The sequence below is a fragment of the Misgurnus anguillicaudatus genome, chromosome 8, assembly GCF_027580225.2.
Source record: "Misgurnus anguillicaudatus chromosome 8, ASM2758022v2, whole genome shotgun sequence".
Classification (NCBI taxonomy): domain Eukaryota; kingdom Metazoa; phylum Chordata; class Actinopteri; order Cypriniformes; family Cobitidae; genus Misgurnus; species Misgurnus anguillicaudatus.
The window spans coordinates 15,167,588-15,187,565 of NC_073344.2; the positions used below are offsets into that span (position 1 = coordinate 15,167,588).

At 38.8% G+C, this 19,978-nt stretch overlaps 1 protein-coding gene across 2 annotated transcripts in view; it reads left to right on the plus strand.

Annotated features, from left to right (window-relative positions):
• The window catches only part of srgap3 (SLIT-ROBO Rho GTPase activating protein 3), a 197,775-nt gene extending 179,767 nt beyond the window's left edge, over positions 1-18,008 (plus strand). For both annotated transcript variants that reach the window (XM_055212339.2, XM_055212340.2), the window contains exons 19-22: positions 1,706-1,886; positions 7,616-7,765; positions 8,804-9,113; positions 14,289-18,008. In XM_055212339.2, the coding sequence (XP_055068314.1) occupies positions 1,706-1,886; positions 7,616-7,765; positions 8,804-9,113; positions 14,289-14,720 (1,073 nt within the window). In that variant the 3' untranslated portion in view covers positions 14,721-18,008. The remainder of the gene's footprint in view (positions 1-1,705; positions 1,887-7,615; positions 7,766-8,803; positions 9,114-14,288) is intronic.
• Positions 18,009-19,978: the final 1,970 nt, after the last annotated feature.

Below are 19,978 nucleotides of genomic sequence, written 5' to 3' on the forward strand. Positions count from 1 at the left end.
CTTTGAGATTTTCTGGCAAGCACTGATTTGCGCCGTGTATCTTCTTAACCCCGAATCACCCCAAAGTGTGTTTGCCCCCGCCAGCATCTGGGAGCTGATGCGTGAACTGATCTGTGGTCAGGCGATGGCAGTGGTAACGTTAAATGAAAGCTGGGTGGCAGATTTGATGGGATTTAGATAAAGTCCACTTTGCATTTTTAGCAGCCCATCCATGTGAAATAAGCATCTTGTGGTCCTGATGGGATGAAATAACGGTGGGAGGTCCTATCTTTTGTTGTGTATAATCTTAACTCTGTCGTCAGGGTGGGTCTTTGTTATATGAAATATAGTTTCTATGTGTTTCAATAGTAAATGCTTAAACACATTTACTCTGGTCAATGGGGCAGTCTGTCATCATCATATTATTGCTTTTTATTACGCCCTGTGAATATATGGACCATTTTATGAGTAAACTTTTAACACCTTTTCCTTCAGACATCCAGGATGTGGGGTAGCAGCAGAGGGGATATTTTAAATAAATACTACTTCACATCAAGGCTAAATCAGATTTTTTAAAGGGATAGTTCACCCAAAAATAAAAATAATGTCATTAATGACTCAACCTCATGTCGTTCCAAACTCGTAAGACCTCCGTTCATCTTCGGAAACACAGTTTAAGATGTTTTACATTTAGTCCGAGAGCTTGTTGACCCTTCATTGAAAATCTATGTCTGGTATACTGTCCATGCCCAGAAACGTCACAAAAACATCATCAAAGCAATCCATGTGACATCAGTGGATCAGTTAGAATGTGTTGAAACATCGAAAATACATTTTGGTCCATAAATAACAAAAATTACGACTTTATTTAGCATTGTCTTCTCTTCTGTCTTCTGTTGTGAAGTGCATGCACAAGACTGCACATGTCACATGACTGCATGACGCGGATGACGTGTTATCCTCAGACATGTTTGCAAAGGTTTTTTTTCAATTTTACAGCGTGCATCTCCTTTAGACTTTAAACGAAGCCCGGCTGCATAAAAAACCCAGCTGGGGCGCACCAGATAACACGTCAGCCATGTCGTACTTTAGTCTCACGCACGCGCTTCACAACAAACGCAGAGGAGAAGACAATGCTGAATAAAGTCGTAATTTTTGTTATTTTGGACCAAAATGTATTTTCGATGCTTCAACACATTCTAACTGACCCACTGATGTCACATGGACTACTTTGATTATGTTTTTATTACCTTTCTGGACAGTATACTATACTTAGATTTTCAATGAAGGGTTAACAAGCTCTTGAACTAAATCTAAAACATCTTAAACTGTGTTCCCGAAAATAAACGGAGGCTTTACAAGTTTGGAACGACATGAGGGTGAGTCATTAATGACATTATTTTCATTTTTGGGTGAACTATCCCTTTAACACTGCAAAAATAAGACTTTGTTATGAGCTAATGGATCTCTATGAACTTCCCCTTATACCAAAGATTAATTTTTTTTTTCAAATATATTTTGATGCTTTGACTTAGACATTGCACGTTTTCATGTTCGGTCTGGACATAAAAACTGTTTGCTATCTTGTCATGCCTGGTATATAAACCAGCTGGGAGTGTGATTGGAAGTCTATTGCTTTATAGCCTTTTGCAAATTTGTTGACATAATTCTTTGCACAAACAAGTCTTTTTTCCAAGTCTCACTCGTCCTGTCTGTTTTCTCACAGAGGTGGAGCAGATTGAGGCAATCGCAAAGTTTGACTACACGGGTCGTACTCCTCGAGAGCTGTCATTTAAAAAAGGCGCATCCCTCTTGCTTTATCATCGTGCGTCTGAAGACTGGTGGGAAGGCCGACACAATGGGGTTGATGGACTTATACCTCACCAATACATTGTGGTACAAGACCTGTGAGTATCTAAACTATTACCACTGCATGTCCTGCACAGATGATAGATGGTTCTTGTGACTTTCAATAATCAGTTTTCATTTGACCAAAAATACAATTATCTTTTGGTGGGCGATAACTTGGAAAATCATATAAGAATTGATAAGCAAGCATATTTTTTATTTTATTTTGATTTTTACAATACATCATTTGAAAGCTGAATAAATTAGCTTTTCATTAATATTATGTTTTTAGTATAGGACATTTGGCCCAGATCTGGAGTTTAAAGGATTAGTCCATTTTCTTAAAAGAAAAATCCAGATAATTTACTCACCACCATGTCATCCAAAATGTTGATGTCTTTCTTTGTTCAGTCAAGAAGAAACTATGTCTCTCGAGGAAAACATTGCAGGACCCTTCCCATTCTAATGGACTCCAACAGAACCCAACATTCAATACTTAACACTTAACAGTTTTTTTCAACGGAGCTTCAAAGGACCCCAAACAATCCCAAACGAGGCACAAGGGTCCCATCTAGCGAAACGACCGTCATTTTTGACAAGAAAAATAAAAAAAGATGTACTTTTAAACCACAACTTTTCGTCTTGGTCCGGTCCAGCACGACCTAACGTAAATGCGTGGTGACGTAGGGAGGTCACGTGTTACATATATAAAACGCACATTTGCGGACCATCGTAAACAATAAACTGACACAAAGACATTAATTAGTATCAGTTGACATACAATAACGTAGGAACGGTCCTCTTTCTCAACACATGTAAACACTGGGGCGGAGTTTCGCGTTCGTCCTCTGTGACCTCTTGACGTGATGACGTATTGCGTCGGGTCACGCTAGCACATCACGACCAGATCTAGACGAGAAGTTGTGCAATAAAAGTGTATATTTGTCATTTTTATTGTCAAAAATGACAATCGTTTTGCTAGATAAGACCCTTATGTTTCGTTTGGGATTGTTTATAGTCCTTTGAAACTCCGCCGAAAAAAACTGTTATGTGTTGAGTTGGGTATTGAATGTTGGGTTCTATTAAAGTCCATTAAAATTAGAAAAATCCTGGAATGTTTTCCTCAAAAAACATAATTTCTTCTCGACTGAACAAAGAAAGACATCAACATTTTGGATGACATGGTGGTGAGTAAATTATCTGGATTTTTCTTTTAAGAAAATGGACTAATCCTTTAAGGGTGCAAAAAAATCTACAGTAAATATTGAGACAATCACCTTTGAAGTCATTAGCAATACATATTACTAATGATAAATGGATTTTTTTATATATTTACAGTAGAAATTTTACTAAATGTCTTCATGGAACATGATCTTTACTTAATATCCTAATGATTTTGGCATTACAAATTAATACAATAACTTATGGTTTTGTTGTCCAGGGTCACATACTGCTTATTCTTAGTTCACTAATGCATTTACTAATATTAACAAATACACCCTTATTGTAAAGTGTTCCCCCTCATGTAAAATTAAGTTCACAATAATATGCACAGGAGATTTGGCATTAGTTGATGCATGTTGCCAAAGTGTTGCCCTGTGAGTATTATATGACTAATGGACCAGGCTGTTCAGTCTGTAATAACTTATAGTCATAAGTGAGAATCAAATAGTTCCTGCCATTAACACTTAGGAATTTAATTAAAATTAAATAATGCTTTTATGTCCTTGGCATGGGCTAAATGTATCTAAAATACCAGGCCTCTAAGTGTGCTGTGCATGTGTGCATTCTTTGTGGGAAAAACATTAGAGGTGTACTAATGTGCCAAAATGGTTGGCGGTTCCTACAGCACTTTTGCAGTTATGTCAAAGGCATCTTGGTGCAATGGGACATCACATACTTCACTAAGGTTAAAGTGAGCAAAAATTATTTTTTAAGGACGTGCATTATCAGGAAAGACTTAAAGGGATAGTTCACCTAAAAATGAAAATTCTGTCATCATTTTCTCATGCTCATGTTGTTCGAAATCTGTATGAATTTATTTTTTCTGATGAGCACAAAAGAAGATATTTTGATAAATGAAGGTAAACACACAGCTGATTGTAATCACTGACTTCCATAGTAGAAAAAACAAATACGATGGAATTGAATTGAATGGGTACCGTCAACTGTGTGCTTTCTAGGGCTGTCCTCGACTAAGGATTTACATATTCGAATCAGAATTGTCGAATCTTTTCATAGTCGACCCATAGTCGAATCATCTATGTGTGTGTGCATGGGTTGGGAGGGGGTCAGACCAGGTACAAATTGATAACTTTTATTTTCTTTCACAAGCAGCACACACAAACAACTTTCTGATTAAGTGACCAAAACTGTCTTTCAAGTGATGAACGAAGACAAAACTGACGATGCATTTATATATTTTTAAGGTAAAATGTAAGGCAACATTTGTTTAATTATTGCTCATAACATTTTAAAGCCACGATGTACAGAACGTTGCAACCCAGTATCACGAAATTGCGTGACTATTTCACGCACGGACCAGCGTGAAAATTTCACGCTTTGCCGCGTCCTGCCTTGGAAACCTCGCCTAATTCAGTGTATTTATTTAATTTGGAGATTAAGCGCGTCAAAGCAGTCATGACCAAAAATACAACAAATGAGAAATTACAAATAATTTGTGATTGTTACTGCAAATTATAAAAACTAAGCTTTATATACAATTCATAAAAACACTGAAATTAATGATTTTATAGACACTACGCGTTATTATTTAGCACAGAAATACCTGCTTGCTTTCACTTTGATCATCTCCATTCACTTTAGATACAGAAACAACTGATGATATTATTTATTTCAGAAATCTCTTTTCTATCATTTGAAAGTGAACACCGACGCGAATATTAAATCACAAGAAAGACAGTCGTGTCAGGCATAAATATAGGTTCGGTGCAGATATTTTCTGTTTCATCACCGAAATTTAAAGAAACGGCTTACCTGTTTTGTAGTTTTACTTAGATAACCACTATATTCTAAATACATTTTAAAAACTTATACCCATCGAAAACATCCGTTTTTTAATGTTTAGTTTGATGAACTTCTAAATATGAGACGAAGCGCACCTAGCACGTTCAGCTAAATTGCATGCGCAAACATGGCCAGCACGCAATAGTGCAAAATCTATACAACAAAAAGCAATCCAAAATGTACAGACTTAAAATAGATCAGACTTTACGTTTATAAAAAATACATTTTTTTAATAAAATAAGGTCAGAAGTAACAAAGTGCAGAACAAATGTGCAAAATGCCTCAAGTGCACGAAAACAAAACACAAGCCAAATAGATAAATCAGATAACCCAGAGTGATTTATAAATAAAATAAAATAAAGAAATTATTAAAAGAATGAACGTATAGCCAAAATTGCCAGGTTTTTCTTTTAAATGTAGAAACAAAGAGTCAATGGTTTATTAACATAGGAACCTCTTATGGACGTGTAGCCCGGTCACAGGGGTTGCTGGATTTATTAACGCATTTTAAAAATATATTGAAAGCTGATACTTCACATATTATTTGCAGAATTATAATAATATGCTGTATATTAATATATTGGGAGAAAGCTGGTATATGTGAAATCAGAGTTGTGTACAGTGCACCCATATACGGCCAAAATTAAAGGATCCTCATTTCATAACACATCTGCGACGATTCGACTGTGAGATTGGTAGTCGAATCAGGCTTCTCCTATCGATGCATCGAATCTTCGACTATTCGGGGTCACCCCTAGTGCTTTCCATCATTTATCAAAATATCTTCTTCGTCAGTTATCACAATACTTCCATAATATTTGTTGTCCTGCTATGGAAGTCAATAGTTATGGAAGTTGTGTGCTTACCATAATTTATCAAAATATGAAGAGTTTGGTTCCAAAACGCAATAAATCCATTTTGACTAATTTCGGTAAAAATGTGTTTTCTATACCAAGAAAGTGAAAGATGAAAACCACTATTTTCTGTTACAAACTTTCACATGGCATCTTTAGGTTATAATAACATTAAAAATTCAAATCCATAATTTTCAAAGATTTATTATAAAAACTGATTTTTTTTCCCGCAAAATATAATAAATTCATGACAAGTTTTTTTTCAAAATACTATAAATCTATTGAATCAATATATAAATGTGCATTCATCTTTGCCATGTTATATTCATTTAGCTGACTAGTGGTATACACAGATAAAAAAAAAGTTAACATTAATGGCATTAATCAAAACACTTACTTTGTCATATTAAGAACACTGTCTTTGCTGCTGTCATCCTTGGGACGTCGGCGCTGAACTTTTTTGACAGCGATCAGCTGTAAAAATTTCGTCTTGCTGATTTTCGTTGACTTCGAGTAAAATAATGTAAAGTTTTTTATAAGATCACCTGGGGTCAATGTGTTAGCATGACAGAAGCTTGATGTTGTTGTGTGACAACAAGAAACAGACGGCATTTTTCCTTCGCCCGAGTTGCTTACGTGTCTTCCCCGCCACAGAAAACCACCACAGGTTTATCAATGCCATCAAAGTATTATTTTGTTTATGTTTGTTTGTTGATCACGAAGTACAAAGTAGATGAGGAAAACTAGGATTCTGTGTGTATTCAAAGCACCAGCATTATTGTTTACAATGCGGGGAATAGTGTGCTGTGATTGGTTAAGCGTATTTATTGCATTCTGTAGAGAAGGAGAACTGGCGTTTATCGCGTTTTGGGAAAAAGGGAGAAAAGATGACAGAATAACACAGCGGATATTGGATTTTGCGTCAAAATACTTTTTAATACTGACCTGATACAATACTAATTTTGGTGGTAACTTTTTTTTAAAATGCCGTTTATTGCGTTTTGGAACCAAACTCTTCATATCTTCTTTTGTGTTTATCAAAATAAAAAAAGATCAGGTTTAAAACAATGTAAGGGTGAGTAAAGATGACAGAATTTTCATTTTTAGGTGAACTATCCCTTTAATTGCATTGTCCTTGGGTTGATCATATTTAAGCCATTGACTGATATTAACTACCATACTGCATTTCAGTAATTACTAAAAAGATGACACACTCATTATCCCTCTGTAATGTCGAACCGGTGTCAGTTTGATGAATGAGTTTATTAAAAGGGTCAATCTAAGACCTGTTTCCAAAATTGCAAGATTTGACAGCAGCAAATTATGAAAATGGATGCTGCTAAAATGAATCTTACCATCAATCACAAAAAATGGTTACTGCCAGGCAGCAAAAATATTCAAAGGTCAACAATCATGCATCGCATTTTAAACAGTAAACAAGTTAATGAAACTCTTGTGCTGTTGGGTTGTTTCGTGAAAGTCACATCGAACAGCTTTAGATTACCACACACCTTCTGCTGCCGTCTCACAAGAAGATGAGAACGCAGGGGAACTGTAAAAACAGCTTGTGTACATGCAGTGAAATTGCGATCTGTGAATGTTTGCTTGCTGGGAACAAAAATCTAATTTTCATGTAGCTCAACAGGTGAAAAACAACGCCACTGGACTAAAAATTTATATTTAATAGCACAATAAGCTTATGGATGAAATCATCAACCAAATGCATGAATTTAAATACCTGTCTGTAAAATGATTCTACACATGATCTAAAGAAGCCATAAGCTATAAGATATTGCAATATTTTAAAATACAGTTATGGCATCGATATGATACTGTATGAAGATTATCTCTTACATAATTAAAAAAGTGATTGTAACTGGTAATTCATAATAACATTGTTTCTTTAGGGATGATGCATTCTCTGATAGTTTGAGCCAGAAGGCGGACAGCGAGGCCAGCAGTGGACCTTTACTAGATGATAAAGCCTCATCCAAAAATGATCTTCAGTCTCCATGCGAACCCTCATCTGAATACAGCTTCAGCGGGGTCATGGGACGGTCAGTAGCCCATTTTCTAATTACGCAAAATTATGCTTGGTTTCTTCCACGTTTCCTTCCTCAGGATGAATTAATGATCCCTCTTAACGTGTTTAATCTTGATCTACTTCATTTGCCTCTTTTCTTAAAAGAATAGTTTACCCAAATCATTATTTACCCACTTTCAAGTTGTTACAAACTGTATCAATTTCTTTGTTTTGCTGAACACAAAGGAAGATATTTGTAATTAAGCATGAAACAGAACACCATCGACATTCATAGTAGGAAAGAAAAATACTATGGAAGTCAATGGTGCTCAAAAATGATTTTGTTACAAACATTGCTAAAAATATCTTCCTGTGTGTTCAGCAGAACAAAGAAATTTATACAGGTTTGAAACAACATGAGGGTGAGTAAATGATGATTGAATTTTCATTTTTTTGGTGAACTATCACTTTAAAGGGACACTCCACTTTTTTTGAAAGTAGGCTCATTTTTACCGCAATGATTACGCAGCGCCCGAAAATAGTCCCCTGCTATTGAAAGGAACCAAGGGGACTATTTCCGAGCGCTGCATAATATCATTGCACCTGCTGCCGCCATGTTACGGCAGCAAAGTCCTTGATTATTACGCTAGAATGAGAGTATAGTTCCTAGCCATATCAGCCTAGAAAATCGCAACTTTTAATTTTCTGTCGGTCCCAGTACACAATGCAACCACAGAAGAGTCAAGTTTTAAATAGAAAAAATATTGAAATTCTTTGGTTATTTTTGAGCGCGATGCTAATGGTCTAATCAGATTTAATGCATTATGCTAAGCTATGCTAAAAGTGGTACTGCCAGACCCGGAGATCGCTGAATGGATTCCAAAACGGTAAAAATCAAATGTTTCACTCTAGGGGAGCAAAAAAATTAGCATATGTTCAAAAAAAGTGGAGTGTCCCTTTAAGGGATGTTTGTGATGAAGATACTTCATGCTTTTACTGCCTGAAAAAAATAAGACCTTAAAACTGTACGGTATTAAGCTAGTGTTTACCATCTAATTATGCATTTGTGCAGGGTTCGGTTGCGTTCTGATGGGTCTGCTGTTCCCCGGCGTCGCAGCGGGACGGATGCACACAGCCCTCCCCGGGACACACCGCCACGGGCCGCCGCCTGCCCCAGCAGCCCCCATAAGATTGCAGTCAGTCGAGGCCACATAGAAAGTCCAGAGAAGAGACGTTTGGGGACCTTCGGCAGTGCCGGTAGCATTAACTACCCCGAGAGAAAGATCTATCCTGAGGGTCATCCTCTCAGGCCTGTCCCAGGAACAACAAGACACAGTAGTCTAGGAGACCATAAGTCCCTGGAGGCTGAAGCTTTAGCAGAGGTGAGTGTTTTTCAGTTTATAAATGCTCAATAATATAGTGCACGATTTTATGATCACTGTTAGAAAAATGGTCAAAATATGTACTCCAGCTGTCACTAATATGTCCAAATTAGGTACAGATATGTATACATTTGCTACCAGTATGTACCTTTAAGATACTAATGTGGTGTCTTTGGTACCAATACTTACCTCTGAGGTAATAATCAGTCCCTCCATGAAAACGGCATTATGCGATTGCATGATTCAATGCATAATCAGCCGAAGTCCGCATATTTATGCGGGGACCGTAGTTTTTAAATACGCCGCACTTTCGTCGAATAAATTGCCCATTTCTGCTTGCAAATGCGGGGTTTGCATGATTTCATAATCCCGCATATACTTAGCAAATATCATGCATATCTAAGCAGAAAGTTGAAAAATTTTGTATTTATTTCACACATGCGCAACCATGTCCGCTGTAGTCATGGGAATGTTAAGAAGTGATGTAATTACGTGACGTGAACATCAATGAAAAGCTGAAAACAGTTTTTGCATGTTCACGCAATTTTTGCAAGTTCTCGCAATTTCATTGCATAAATATCTCGCATATTCCATCGCATTTAAAAAAAAACATGCCGCAAGATCATGGATTTTTGCCCACAACAATCACAAAAAACTCTGCGTTTTTCTGGAAGGACTGACTAATATCAACTTTATTTCCAAAGCTATACTTTTTAAAATGGTACAGCCCCAGTGACAGCTGGGGTACATATTTTCAAAAAAAAAAAAAAAAATTCTGACAGTTGACATTACTGTGCCAAAGTCCTAGGCCACCATGCCATCATATACCACTTACCACTTTTGGCATGGCTTGGCATGGTCCATTGAATCTGATTGGACCATTGGCATCGCGCCTGAAGAGTGGCCAAGGAGTTTCGGTATTTTTCCTATTTAAAACTTGACTGTTCTGTAGGGGAAGCACAATGATATTACGCAGCGCTTGAAATAGTCCCCTTGGTAACTTTCAATAGCAGAGGACTATTTCCGGGTACTGCGTAATATCATTGCGTGTCTTGCAGTCATGTTACGGCAGCAGAGTCCTTGATTATTATGCCAGAATAAGAGTATAGTTCCTAGTCATATCGGCCTAGAAAATCTTAAAATTTTCTGTCGGTCTTAGTACACAATGTAACTACAGAAGAGTCAAGTTTTAAATGGGAAAAATATCGAAACTCTTTGGTTATTTTTGAGCGTGATGCTAATGGTCTAATCAGAGTCAATGGATTATGCTAAGCTATGCTAAAGGTGGTACCGCCAAACCCGGAGATCGGCTGAATGGATTCCAAAAAGGTAAAAGATCTAATCTTTAATTCTAGGGGAGATGGAAAATGAGCCTATTTTCAAAAAAAGTGGAGTGTCCCTTTAATAGCACACATGTAACTATATGAAGAGCTCAGATGCAAAACCCTCTTAAGTGCGTCTTGCATGTTTTCTTGTAAGTAAGCATTTAAGATTTTCTGCCAACAAAGCAATACCTTCTGAATGATCCAAGGCCGGGATTATTTTTAGCGGATTTGAAGCAAAAGTATTTGATGAACCCGTATCGAGAGCATTTTGTTAATATCATTATCTCATGTATAACCTTAAAAAAATCTTGATGTGGCATACAGAAATGCTTTATATCTGCACGCATATGAATCAGAGCTATAACTCAAAGAGATTTTAAATGCTCTTATGAGCCGTGCAATTAGCCTAAAAATCTGTGTGCCTGCAGAAGCTGGAGGAATTTCTAAAGCGCTTGCACTCGTGAGCAGATATCAGCATGAACACGATTGAATGGCACTAATCCATCTGTTTCATTTTTTCTCCATTAAATAATAAAGTCTGACACACTGAACACTTTATCATCTTTTGTAATGACTTCATTGCATGTGTGCTCTGCTCATCTAATAAACAAAAATGATTTATATGGATATAGATATCAAAACAAACACATGACTTATACTGTGCAGCACTGTCAGGGAAAATTTGTGAATTAGTATATTAATACTGCATTTCTGTATTATAAGTGTAAACTGAATCATCCGATTTATGTGCATTTTAAGGGATGCTTGTAAATGCGTTTTAGGGGGCGTGCAGCATCTGTCTAGTAATAAGATCCTGCAAGGTGCATATTCTTTGCGAGTGTGTGTCTTCATGAGCCTTTTATCTTCTGAGCATTAAATTTTTATGGCATGCTCAGCTGTAAGAGAGGGCGGAGATGAATGAGGGAAGGCCGGGACACTGGGTGCGTATCAAACATAATCCACCGTGGTGATGTACTACACACGACCTCGTAGAAAAGTAAGATAAATACCTAGAAAGATTAGAGAACAACAAGGCCACAGTTCAGGAAATAGTTTCTGTGCAGTTTTAAATGGGACATTTCACAAGACTTTTTGAAGATGTCAAATAAATCTTTGGTGTCCCCAGAGTACATATGTGAAGTTTTAGCTCAAAATGCCATATACGTAGATCATTTATTATAGCAACACTTTGTAGGTGTGAGCAAAAAAGTGCCAAACTTTGGGTGTGTCCTTTAAAATGCAAATTAGCTCATATCTGCACTAAATGGCAGTGCCGTGGTTGGATAGTGCAGATTAAGGGGCGATATTATCCACTTCTGACATCACAAGGGAACCCAAATTTCAATGACCTATTTTTTCACATGCTTGCAGAGAATGGTTTAACAAAACTTAAGTTACCGGATTGATCTTTTTCACATTTTCTAGGTTGATAGAAGCATTGGGAACCCAATTATAGCACTTAAACATGGAAAAAGTCAGATTTTGAGAAACATACAAATCGAAGTTATAAGTAATTTTCTAACATGTATTAGTTGTAAGGCAAGCATCACTATTTCTATTGACATACATAGGGTTAGAAGTTTGAATAAACAAATACAAGAATTGGTGCATAGCGTCTCACACATTGCTTGTGTTCTGGACATGAATGATGTCTCAAATCAAGGAGTGTTTTGAAGAGAGATGTAGAGGTCTTCTCGTCCAAAGAAATGTACCTGACCCAAAAGGATCCGAATCACTTTATACCCGACCCCCCGAGGTGAACGTGATTTCACCAAGTAGGATGTGATCCTGGATCAACACCATTGTTGGTCCTGGATCAACATTTTCATTAACCAATCAGATTGCAGGATTAGGATAAGTGTGTATTTTAGATTTAGGTTTAGGATTGGGTTAGGGGCTTTTAAGAAATACTCCTCAATCTTTTATTTCATACTCATTTGAGGGTTTAAAATGGTTAGGGTTTGAGTTAAGGGTAGGTTGGGGTATCTTTGATTAAAATGTTGATCCAGGATCACATCTTTCTTGGTGAAATCACGACGACCCGACGTGCATAAATACGTTTTTTTAAAAGAAAGACCCAAGGGGTCCGTTCAGCAAAAACACCCGATGCCACTATTATTATAGCCGACTTGTGTCCGAGGCACACGTGATACTTTAATGGTGCATTCACACCAGCCGCGTTAGAGGCGGCAAAAACGGGCTATTCGCATGTAGTTGGACGGTTGAACATTTGAGTTTACTCGCTTCGTTCGCGCGTGTGAAATTGTAGTCATTCAAAACATTTGCGTCATGGGAGGGGCTTCTGCAACTCTGCTGAGACTTCGCCACTCCGATCGCTTCCTGCAATCACATCACTACTACAGCAAGGTCCTGAATGGTTAACGTGCCACGGAAATCCGCCGAAGTTCAGATTTTTTAACTTGCGCGTTTCCCGCGACAATTCGCGCTGAACGCACAATCCGCGCCGCAGGATGCCTAATCGCGTCTTTGCATTGACTTAACATGTAAATCACTTGCGCTTTCCGCCTCTACCGCGTCTGGTGTAAACCCTGCATTAGACCTGAACCCGATCAGGTTTTGGGTTGGACCTCGGGTTTTCGGGATCTAATGGCGCTTTTCCACTGCATAGTACCCCACGGTTTAGTCCAGTCCGGGCCGGGCCAGCTCACCTTACTTTGGTGTAGTTAGCCTTTCCATCGAGATTAGTATCACTTCGCAGTGGGAGGGATTTTAGGCGTGTCGTTATATTTGCGCTGCCCACAGCTGTGACATCATACAAGTGAGAGGAGAGCGTTGTTGTACATTCCCATACATTATTTATTTCTCAGTCCGCCACAAAATTAAAATTGGCCACCAGAAATAGATGTTTGCCATCGCGTTTATCACTACCTCTGTATCACATGACAGTTTCAAACACCCGCGGCGTCAGCCGACGGCGCTCCGCTGAGCCTCACTGAAGTTGCATTTAAGCATATAATGCTGACGTGCTCGTCGCGAATGTTCCGCCACAAACTGCAAGCCTGGAAAAAACTGTTATGGTGTCCCTGATTCTCAACATGTGGATGTTTTTCGTCGCTAAAAGGGTGTTTGGGAACTTATAGCAGAGCACAGATGACAGCATGTTTGCTCGAGACAGCGCAAGCTAGCCTAGCACAGGTAAAGCTAGCGATGACACTGTTAGTGATGTTTCTTTCAGACCAATCAGTGATCTACAGTGTTTTCGCGTCACGTTTGGTATCAGCTCGGGTCGCTTGGAACCCCAACCGAGGTGGTACGAAAAAAAGTATCGGGTACCACGTACTGCACCTAATGGAAAAGCTCCCAAAAGTAAGCTGACCCGACCCAAACTAAACCAAACCGTGGGGTACTATGCAATGGAAAAGCGCCATAAGTGGACCCATAAAGACCTCTGGAGAGATGCACCATGACCTTTCATAGTAACTTTGAACTATGAAACGGTTTAAAAAATCCTATAGACTTGAATGAGGGACACATGCCATATCCAATGACCATAGAAACTTGGTTAGGTTTGGTGACCCTGGTAGCCCCATAACCATGTACTAAAAACACCTTTGCATTACAAAGCATTGCCCTTGTACCCATCCAGATAGAGCTTGTTTTGTAGACCTGTAAGCAACTACCCATAACATCCTAAGAAAAGCACCCACAGGACTTAACCATAACCCTTTAAAAAATGAAAAAAATATAGTTTTGTTCATGTACAAACACATAATACTGTAAGCTCGGGCAATCTTAACACAGTTACCACCCCAATGACAAACATTTCTGCTTAGTCATTCTCAACGTAATGTCTACATTAGTAACACATGTGTATAAATCTGTGCCGCAGGACATCGAGAAGACAATGAACACTGCGCTTCACGAGCTACGCGAACTGGAACGCCAAAACACGGCCAAACAGGCTCCTGACGTGGTTCTGGACACTCTAGAACCCCTCAAGAACCCCGTGAGCTCCGAGCCGGCGAGTCCCTTACACACCATCATGATTCGAGACCCCGACGCAGCCCTGAGACGCAGCAGCAGTTCCACCTCCGAGATGATGACCACCTTTAAACCGGCGCTGTCCGCGAGGCTTGCGGGAGCCCAGCTCAGACCTCCGCCCATGCGGCCCGTTCGACCCCCACCCACACAGCACCGCTCAAGCAGCTCTAGCTCCTCTGGGATGGGAAGTCCAGCAGTGACCCCGACGGAGAAGATGTTTCCGAGCAACGCTGCTGCAGCATCCTCCGCCAACTCAGGAGAGAAACCCGGAACCATGTAGCCTCGGTGGTACGGCGTAGCGGCCTTCATCTGTGAGATAGCGGCGGAGCAGAATAGTCACGCCCAGGCCAGGAAATTCAGGTTTTGAAAAAGCTGTACCCCTGTTTTCTTTTTGTTCTTTTTTTGAGCCTTGGAAAGTTCGATGCATGTGCTCTGATATGTTGAGCCTTGGGGCGTGCAATGCAAATCGGGTCTGGCTCAGGTGATTTTTCCAGTTCTGTTACTACTTTCTGTGAATAAAAGTGGCAAAAGCCTACACTTTTAACAAGTTAACAGGGTGACGGTGATGTATGATAAAAATATGTAATAGAGGGATAGCTGGAAGTAAAATTAAGACAATTTTTTTTGACCTTTTAGACATTGCTTGTTTTAGTTAGAGAAAAATTACATTTGTTTGCAAAATAATACGTTTTGTTATTCGAAAGGGTATGAACTCCATCTCTCATTGGAGGACTGTTGTGAGATAGTCCCGCCTTCCAGAACTGGACTGTAAATATATGATAAAACCAAACTCACTCAAAGACAGCCAGCCTACAGCCGAGCTGTTGTAAATAGAGATATACTGTACTTGAACTTGTAATACTTTTCGTTTGTAGAATAAGCGATTATATTAAGTAACATCATAGCCAAGCTGTAAACATATATGAGATGCAGAAAACCAATATACCAACTAATTTTAAGATACCTGTGGTAAAATGTAGTTTTACTTGTGTATATACATTTTGGGTAGAATCTTTTTTTAAGTGTCAATCTTGTATAGCCTAGTTAGTACATACAGTAAGAGACAGGGAGACTACATTAGGATGACCAGAATCAAGATATTTACAACCAATAAGCAAACAAATAACGAATAAGTAAGCAGATACTTTAGTCTGAGCCATTAATGTTAGTTTGGGGAGTTGTCTGCTTATTTCTTCTCTATAGTGTTTTTGGGTGGACCACATCAGTTGCTAATACGTATACTGTAGCAGTTTCAAAGAATATTTCAAAAACATTTTTCATAAGTTACTTTTTTTAACAGATTAATAATCAAGCTAATTTTAAGTTACAGTGAGATCTAGAAATTACATCTCGTTTTTGATTTGTGTCTCATGAATGATCATATAGATACTTTAAAGGATTAGTCCATTTTCTTGGAGGAAGGGTCCAGATGGTTTGCTCACCACCGTGTCATCCAGGGTGTTGATGTCTTTCTTTGTTCGGTCGAGAGGAAGTTGTGTTTTTTGAGGAAAACATTGCATGATTTTTCTAGTTTTGATGGACTTTGGTGGAGCCCAGCATTTAATACTTAACTCAACACTTTTTTCAACGGAGTTTCAAATGACTGTGGACGGTCCCAGGCGAGGCGTGGGGGTCTTTTCTGGCAGAGCGATTGTCGTTTTTGACAATAAAAATAACAAATATACACTTTTAAAGCACAACTTCTCGTCATGTAGATCCGGTCGTGATGCGCCAGCTGACCCCACTACGTCACCGCAATACGTCATGACGTCAAAAGGTCACAGAGGGCGAACGCGAAACTCCGCCCCAGTGTTTACAAGCGTCTTGAAAGAGGACCGTTCCTACGTTGTTGTATGTCAACTGATACTAATTAATGTCTTTGTGACAGTTTATTTTTTAAAATGGTCCGCAAATGTGCGTTTTATATATGTAACACGTGGCCTCCCTACGTCAATACGCATTTACGTTAGGTCGCGCTGGACCGGACCTTGACGAAAAGTTGTGGTTTAAAAGTGTATATTTTTTATTTTTCTTGTCAAAAATGGCAATCGTTTTGCTGGATGGGACCCTTGTGTCTCGTTTGGGATTGTTTGTGGTCCTTTGAAACTCCGTTGAAAAAAACTGTTAAGTGTTGAGTTGGGTATTGAATGTTGGGCTCTATTGGGGTCCATTGAAATTGGAGGGGTCCTGCAATGTTTTCCTCGGAAAACGTGGTTTCTTCTGGACTGAACAAAAAAGAGACATCGGCATTTTGGATGACATGGTGGTGAGTAGATTATCTGGATTTTTCTTTTAAGAAAATTGAATATTCCTTTAACCAAATTGTCCCTAAAAAGATGAATCTCACATATCTGGCACAATATATGTTTGGGTCATGATGGTTGTTACAAAATAATGATTATTACAAAAATCAGCAAACCACTTTCACTTAAAAATAAATGTGCTTCACGATGCCATAAAATACACTTTTTGGCTGTGTGGTTCCATGGAGAACCTTTAACAACCAAAGAACCTTACTGTTTAAAGGGTACCTCGACTATGAAGCTTGTGTGCTTTAAAACTATATTTTTCTTCTACTACTAAAATCCATTGCTAAAACACAATGGGTTGGTTTCTCAAACAGGGATTAGCTTAGGCCAGGACTAGACCTTGGTTTAATCAGGAAATAGAACTAGTTTTAACAAACATGCTTAAAACATTGTGTGCATTTTGAGACTTAGAGGCTGTTTACACTTGGCATTAACATGCGTTTTCATCGATCGGATCACAAGTGGACGACGTTAATGCCAGGTGTAAACGGTGTTCAAAACGTTTTGAGCATTTTCGACCACTTTCAACCACATCCAGAGGTAGTCGAAACCACTTTCGATCGGATCGCTTTGGAGTTGCGGAACGCACATGTGGTTGAATGTGTTCGAACAGCCACACGCGACCGCCTTCCCTCCACCCATTTATTTAATCTGAGGTATTAAACACAAGTTTTACGTCTTTTCTGACTTCTGGCGTGAACAGTGCTATTTTTAGCCTTTCTTTGATAAAACTAAACCGGCTGATCTCTGTAGTTTCGTTTTGAAAGCGTGTGAAAGTTGCGCGATCATATTTCATCAATTGCGCTGAAAATTCAGAGAAAGCTCTAACATATACACGTACAAAACACTGTGCAGCATGTTAACTTGCTAAACAAGCAGCGAACTCCGTCATAATATTAGTTCGTGTCCATATAAACTCATCATTACTCCCGCTAGCGTTTAGATGACAGCAGAAGAGACTCGCCCACCGTCTCACAGACCACCCCCTCACAGTATTCAGGACAGAAGCGGTCAAATGTGGACCAAAGAGGCGGATTTAAATACCAGGTGTAAACGTAATGTGTCTCTCTCGTCCACTTGTGATCCGATCGATGAAAACACATCTTAAGTGTAAACAGCCCCAAACAAAGGGCACTGATGTATTTTAAGATATGTCAGTGCAAGTTGTTTTCAGTTTGGACAGCTCTTACATTTATTTTAGTCTAGGACTAGTCTAATACCTGTCTGGGAAACTGCCCCAATAAATATTTTCATTACTTCATTAAAAATATTTAATATTTTTATAAAAAAACTCAACATGTAATACTGGTTTCAACTTATGGAGGCCGCCATTATGTTAGGATTGTAGTGCATTCTGGGTCGATGTGTAATGGTTGTGGTGAAATATTACTACAATTTACTATAGTAATGCTGCGTTCCGTCACGGCGGCTGCGTCCGAAAACTTAGTCAGCTGACTTTTTGCCTCGCTACCTCACGGGGCAATGACTTCGGAGGCATGAAGGCAGCTAAGAGAAACGCTTTCGGACACACTTCAAAGGCAGCGTGTTTGAAATATAAACAGAGGGCGCCTTCGTGATAACTAACTTATCACATATTTGAAAACTACAATACAAATTTCTCACTAGAAATGCAATTAAAAGGTGTAAAAAGTGAAAATATACATTTATTTACAATAAATTTGTGCTCCAGACGCTTTCTTGGCCGCTATTTTATTTTTTCGAACTCGACCAGGCTCGACCAATCACATTCCCCATGCGCGCACACGCATAGAATTGTGGGACAAGATCTCAGGAGTCAGGAAGTAAACCTAACATTGGATTCGGACATGCCTTGATGCCTTCCTGCCTTGGAAAGCTGCCGTAGAAGGCAGCAATTTAGAGTTTTCGGACGCAGCCGATGAGACACTAAGACAATTTCATGTTCTTGTGCAAATTCATTACTTAAAATAAAGTTTAAAAAAAACTCAGCATGTAGTACTCATTTCAACCTATGGAGGCCGCCATTATGTTCCAATTGTAGTGCATTCTGGGTCGATGTGTAATGGTTTAAATTATGGCAAAAACGGAATATTTTAACATTAATTTTCATACATATTACAGGCTGTAAAAATCATTTACGGTTCAAATAAGATTGCGAAGAGCTGGCCGTCATCTTGTCCATGATGTCAAATTACGTGTCTCGCTGAGGTTGGGTTGATCGATCTACCCCTAGTTGAGAGGTCGGACACTTCGTTTGCCATTCCAGCCGTTTACTTCCGGGGTGTGAGGTGGGGAAAAATATGATATCCAAATTGTATGGAATGCAGCATAAATAATATGGCATCTACTATAGTTTTTTAATGTGAGAATGAGATGCACAGAATAAGCAGATAACTATCCAAAATCTGCTTATTATTTGTGCGTTTAGATGCAAATCAATAAACCGTCTATGCAGAAACCTGTGTTTACATGGGATTTGGAGATTTGTCAGGTTTCTCGCCATCAATGACGTCACCGCCTATAATACATACTATTTGTTTTAAATGCAGATGGGAAATCTATCTTAAAGGGATAGTTCACCCAAAAATGAAAATTCTGTCATTATTTACTGACTCTCATGTTGTTACAAAAATGTATACATTTCTTTATTCTGATGAACACGGAGGAAGATGTTTGAGGAATGTTTGTAAACAAACCATTCATAAGCCCCATTCACTTCTATAGTATTCTTTTTTCCTACTACTGTACTGTATAGAAGTGAATGGGGCTCATGATCAGTTTGGTTACAAACAAATCCCTTTAAAGCTAACTACTTGAGTCGAGCGCAGACTTTTATGCATTACTTTGCGCTTACTTGTGCATGCGCATATGAATACACAATACTATGTGCGCACATGAGCAAAACTGTGAGAAAGCCAGTTAAGGTGTTTACATGCAACGCGAAATTGGGGTAATGAGCAAAAAACTACCTGTGCCAATCGGTTTTCCCCGATAAAAGAAGAAAAGCGTTTTACGCGTTTACATAACCCCACGTTATTATTTTATTAAAGGAATAGTCTACTCATTTTCAATGTTAGAATATGTTGTTGCCTTGGCTGGGAATTGTTGGTGCATCCCTCTGTCGTCTGTGTGCGTGCGCGTGGGCGCTGGGGCGCGCTGCGATGCTTCAAAAGCATTTAGCTTAGCCCCATTCATTCAATGCTACCATTTAGAGATAAAGTTAGAAGTGACCAAACACATCAACGTTTTT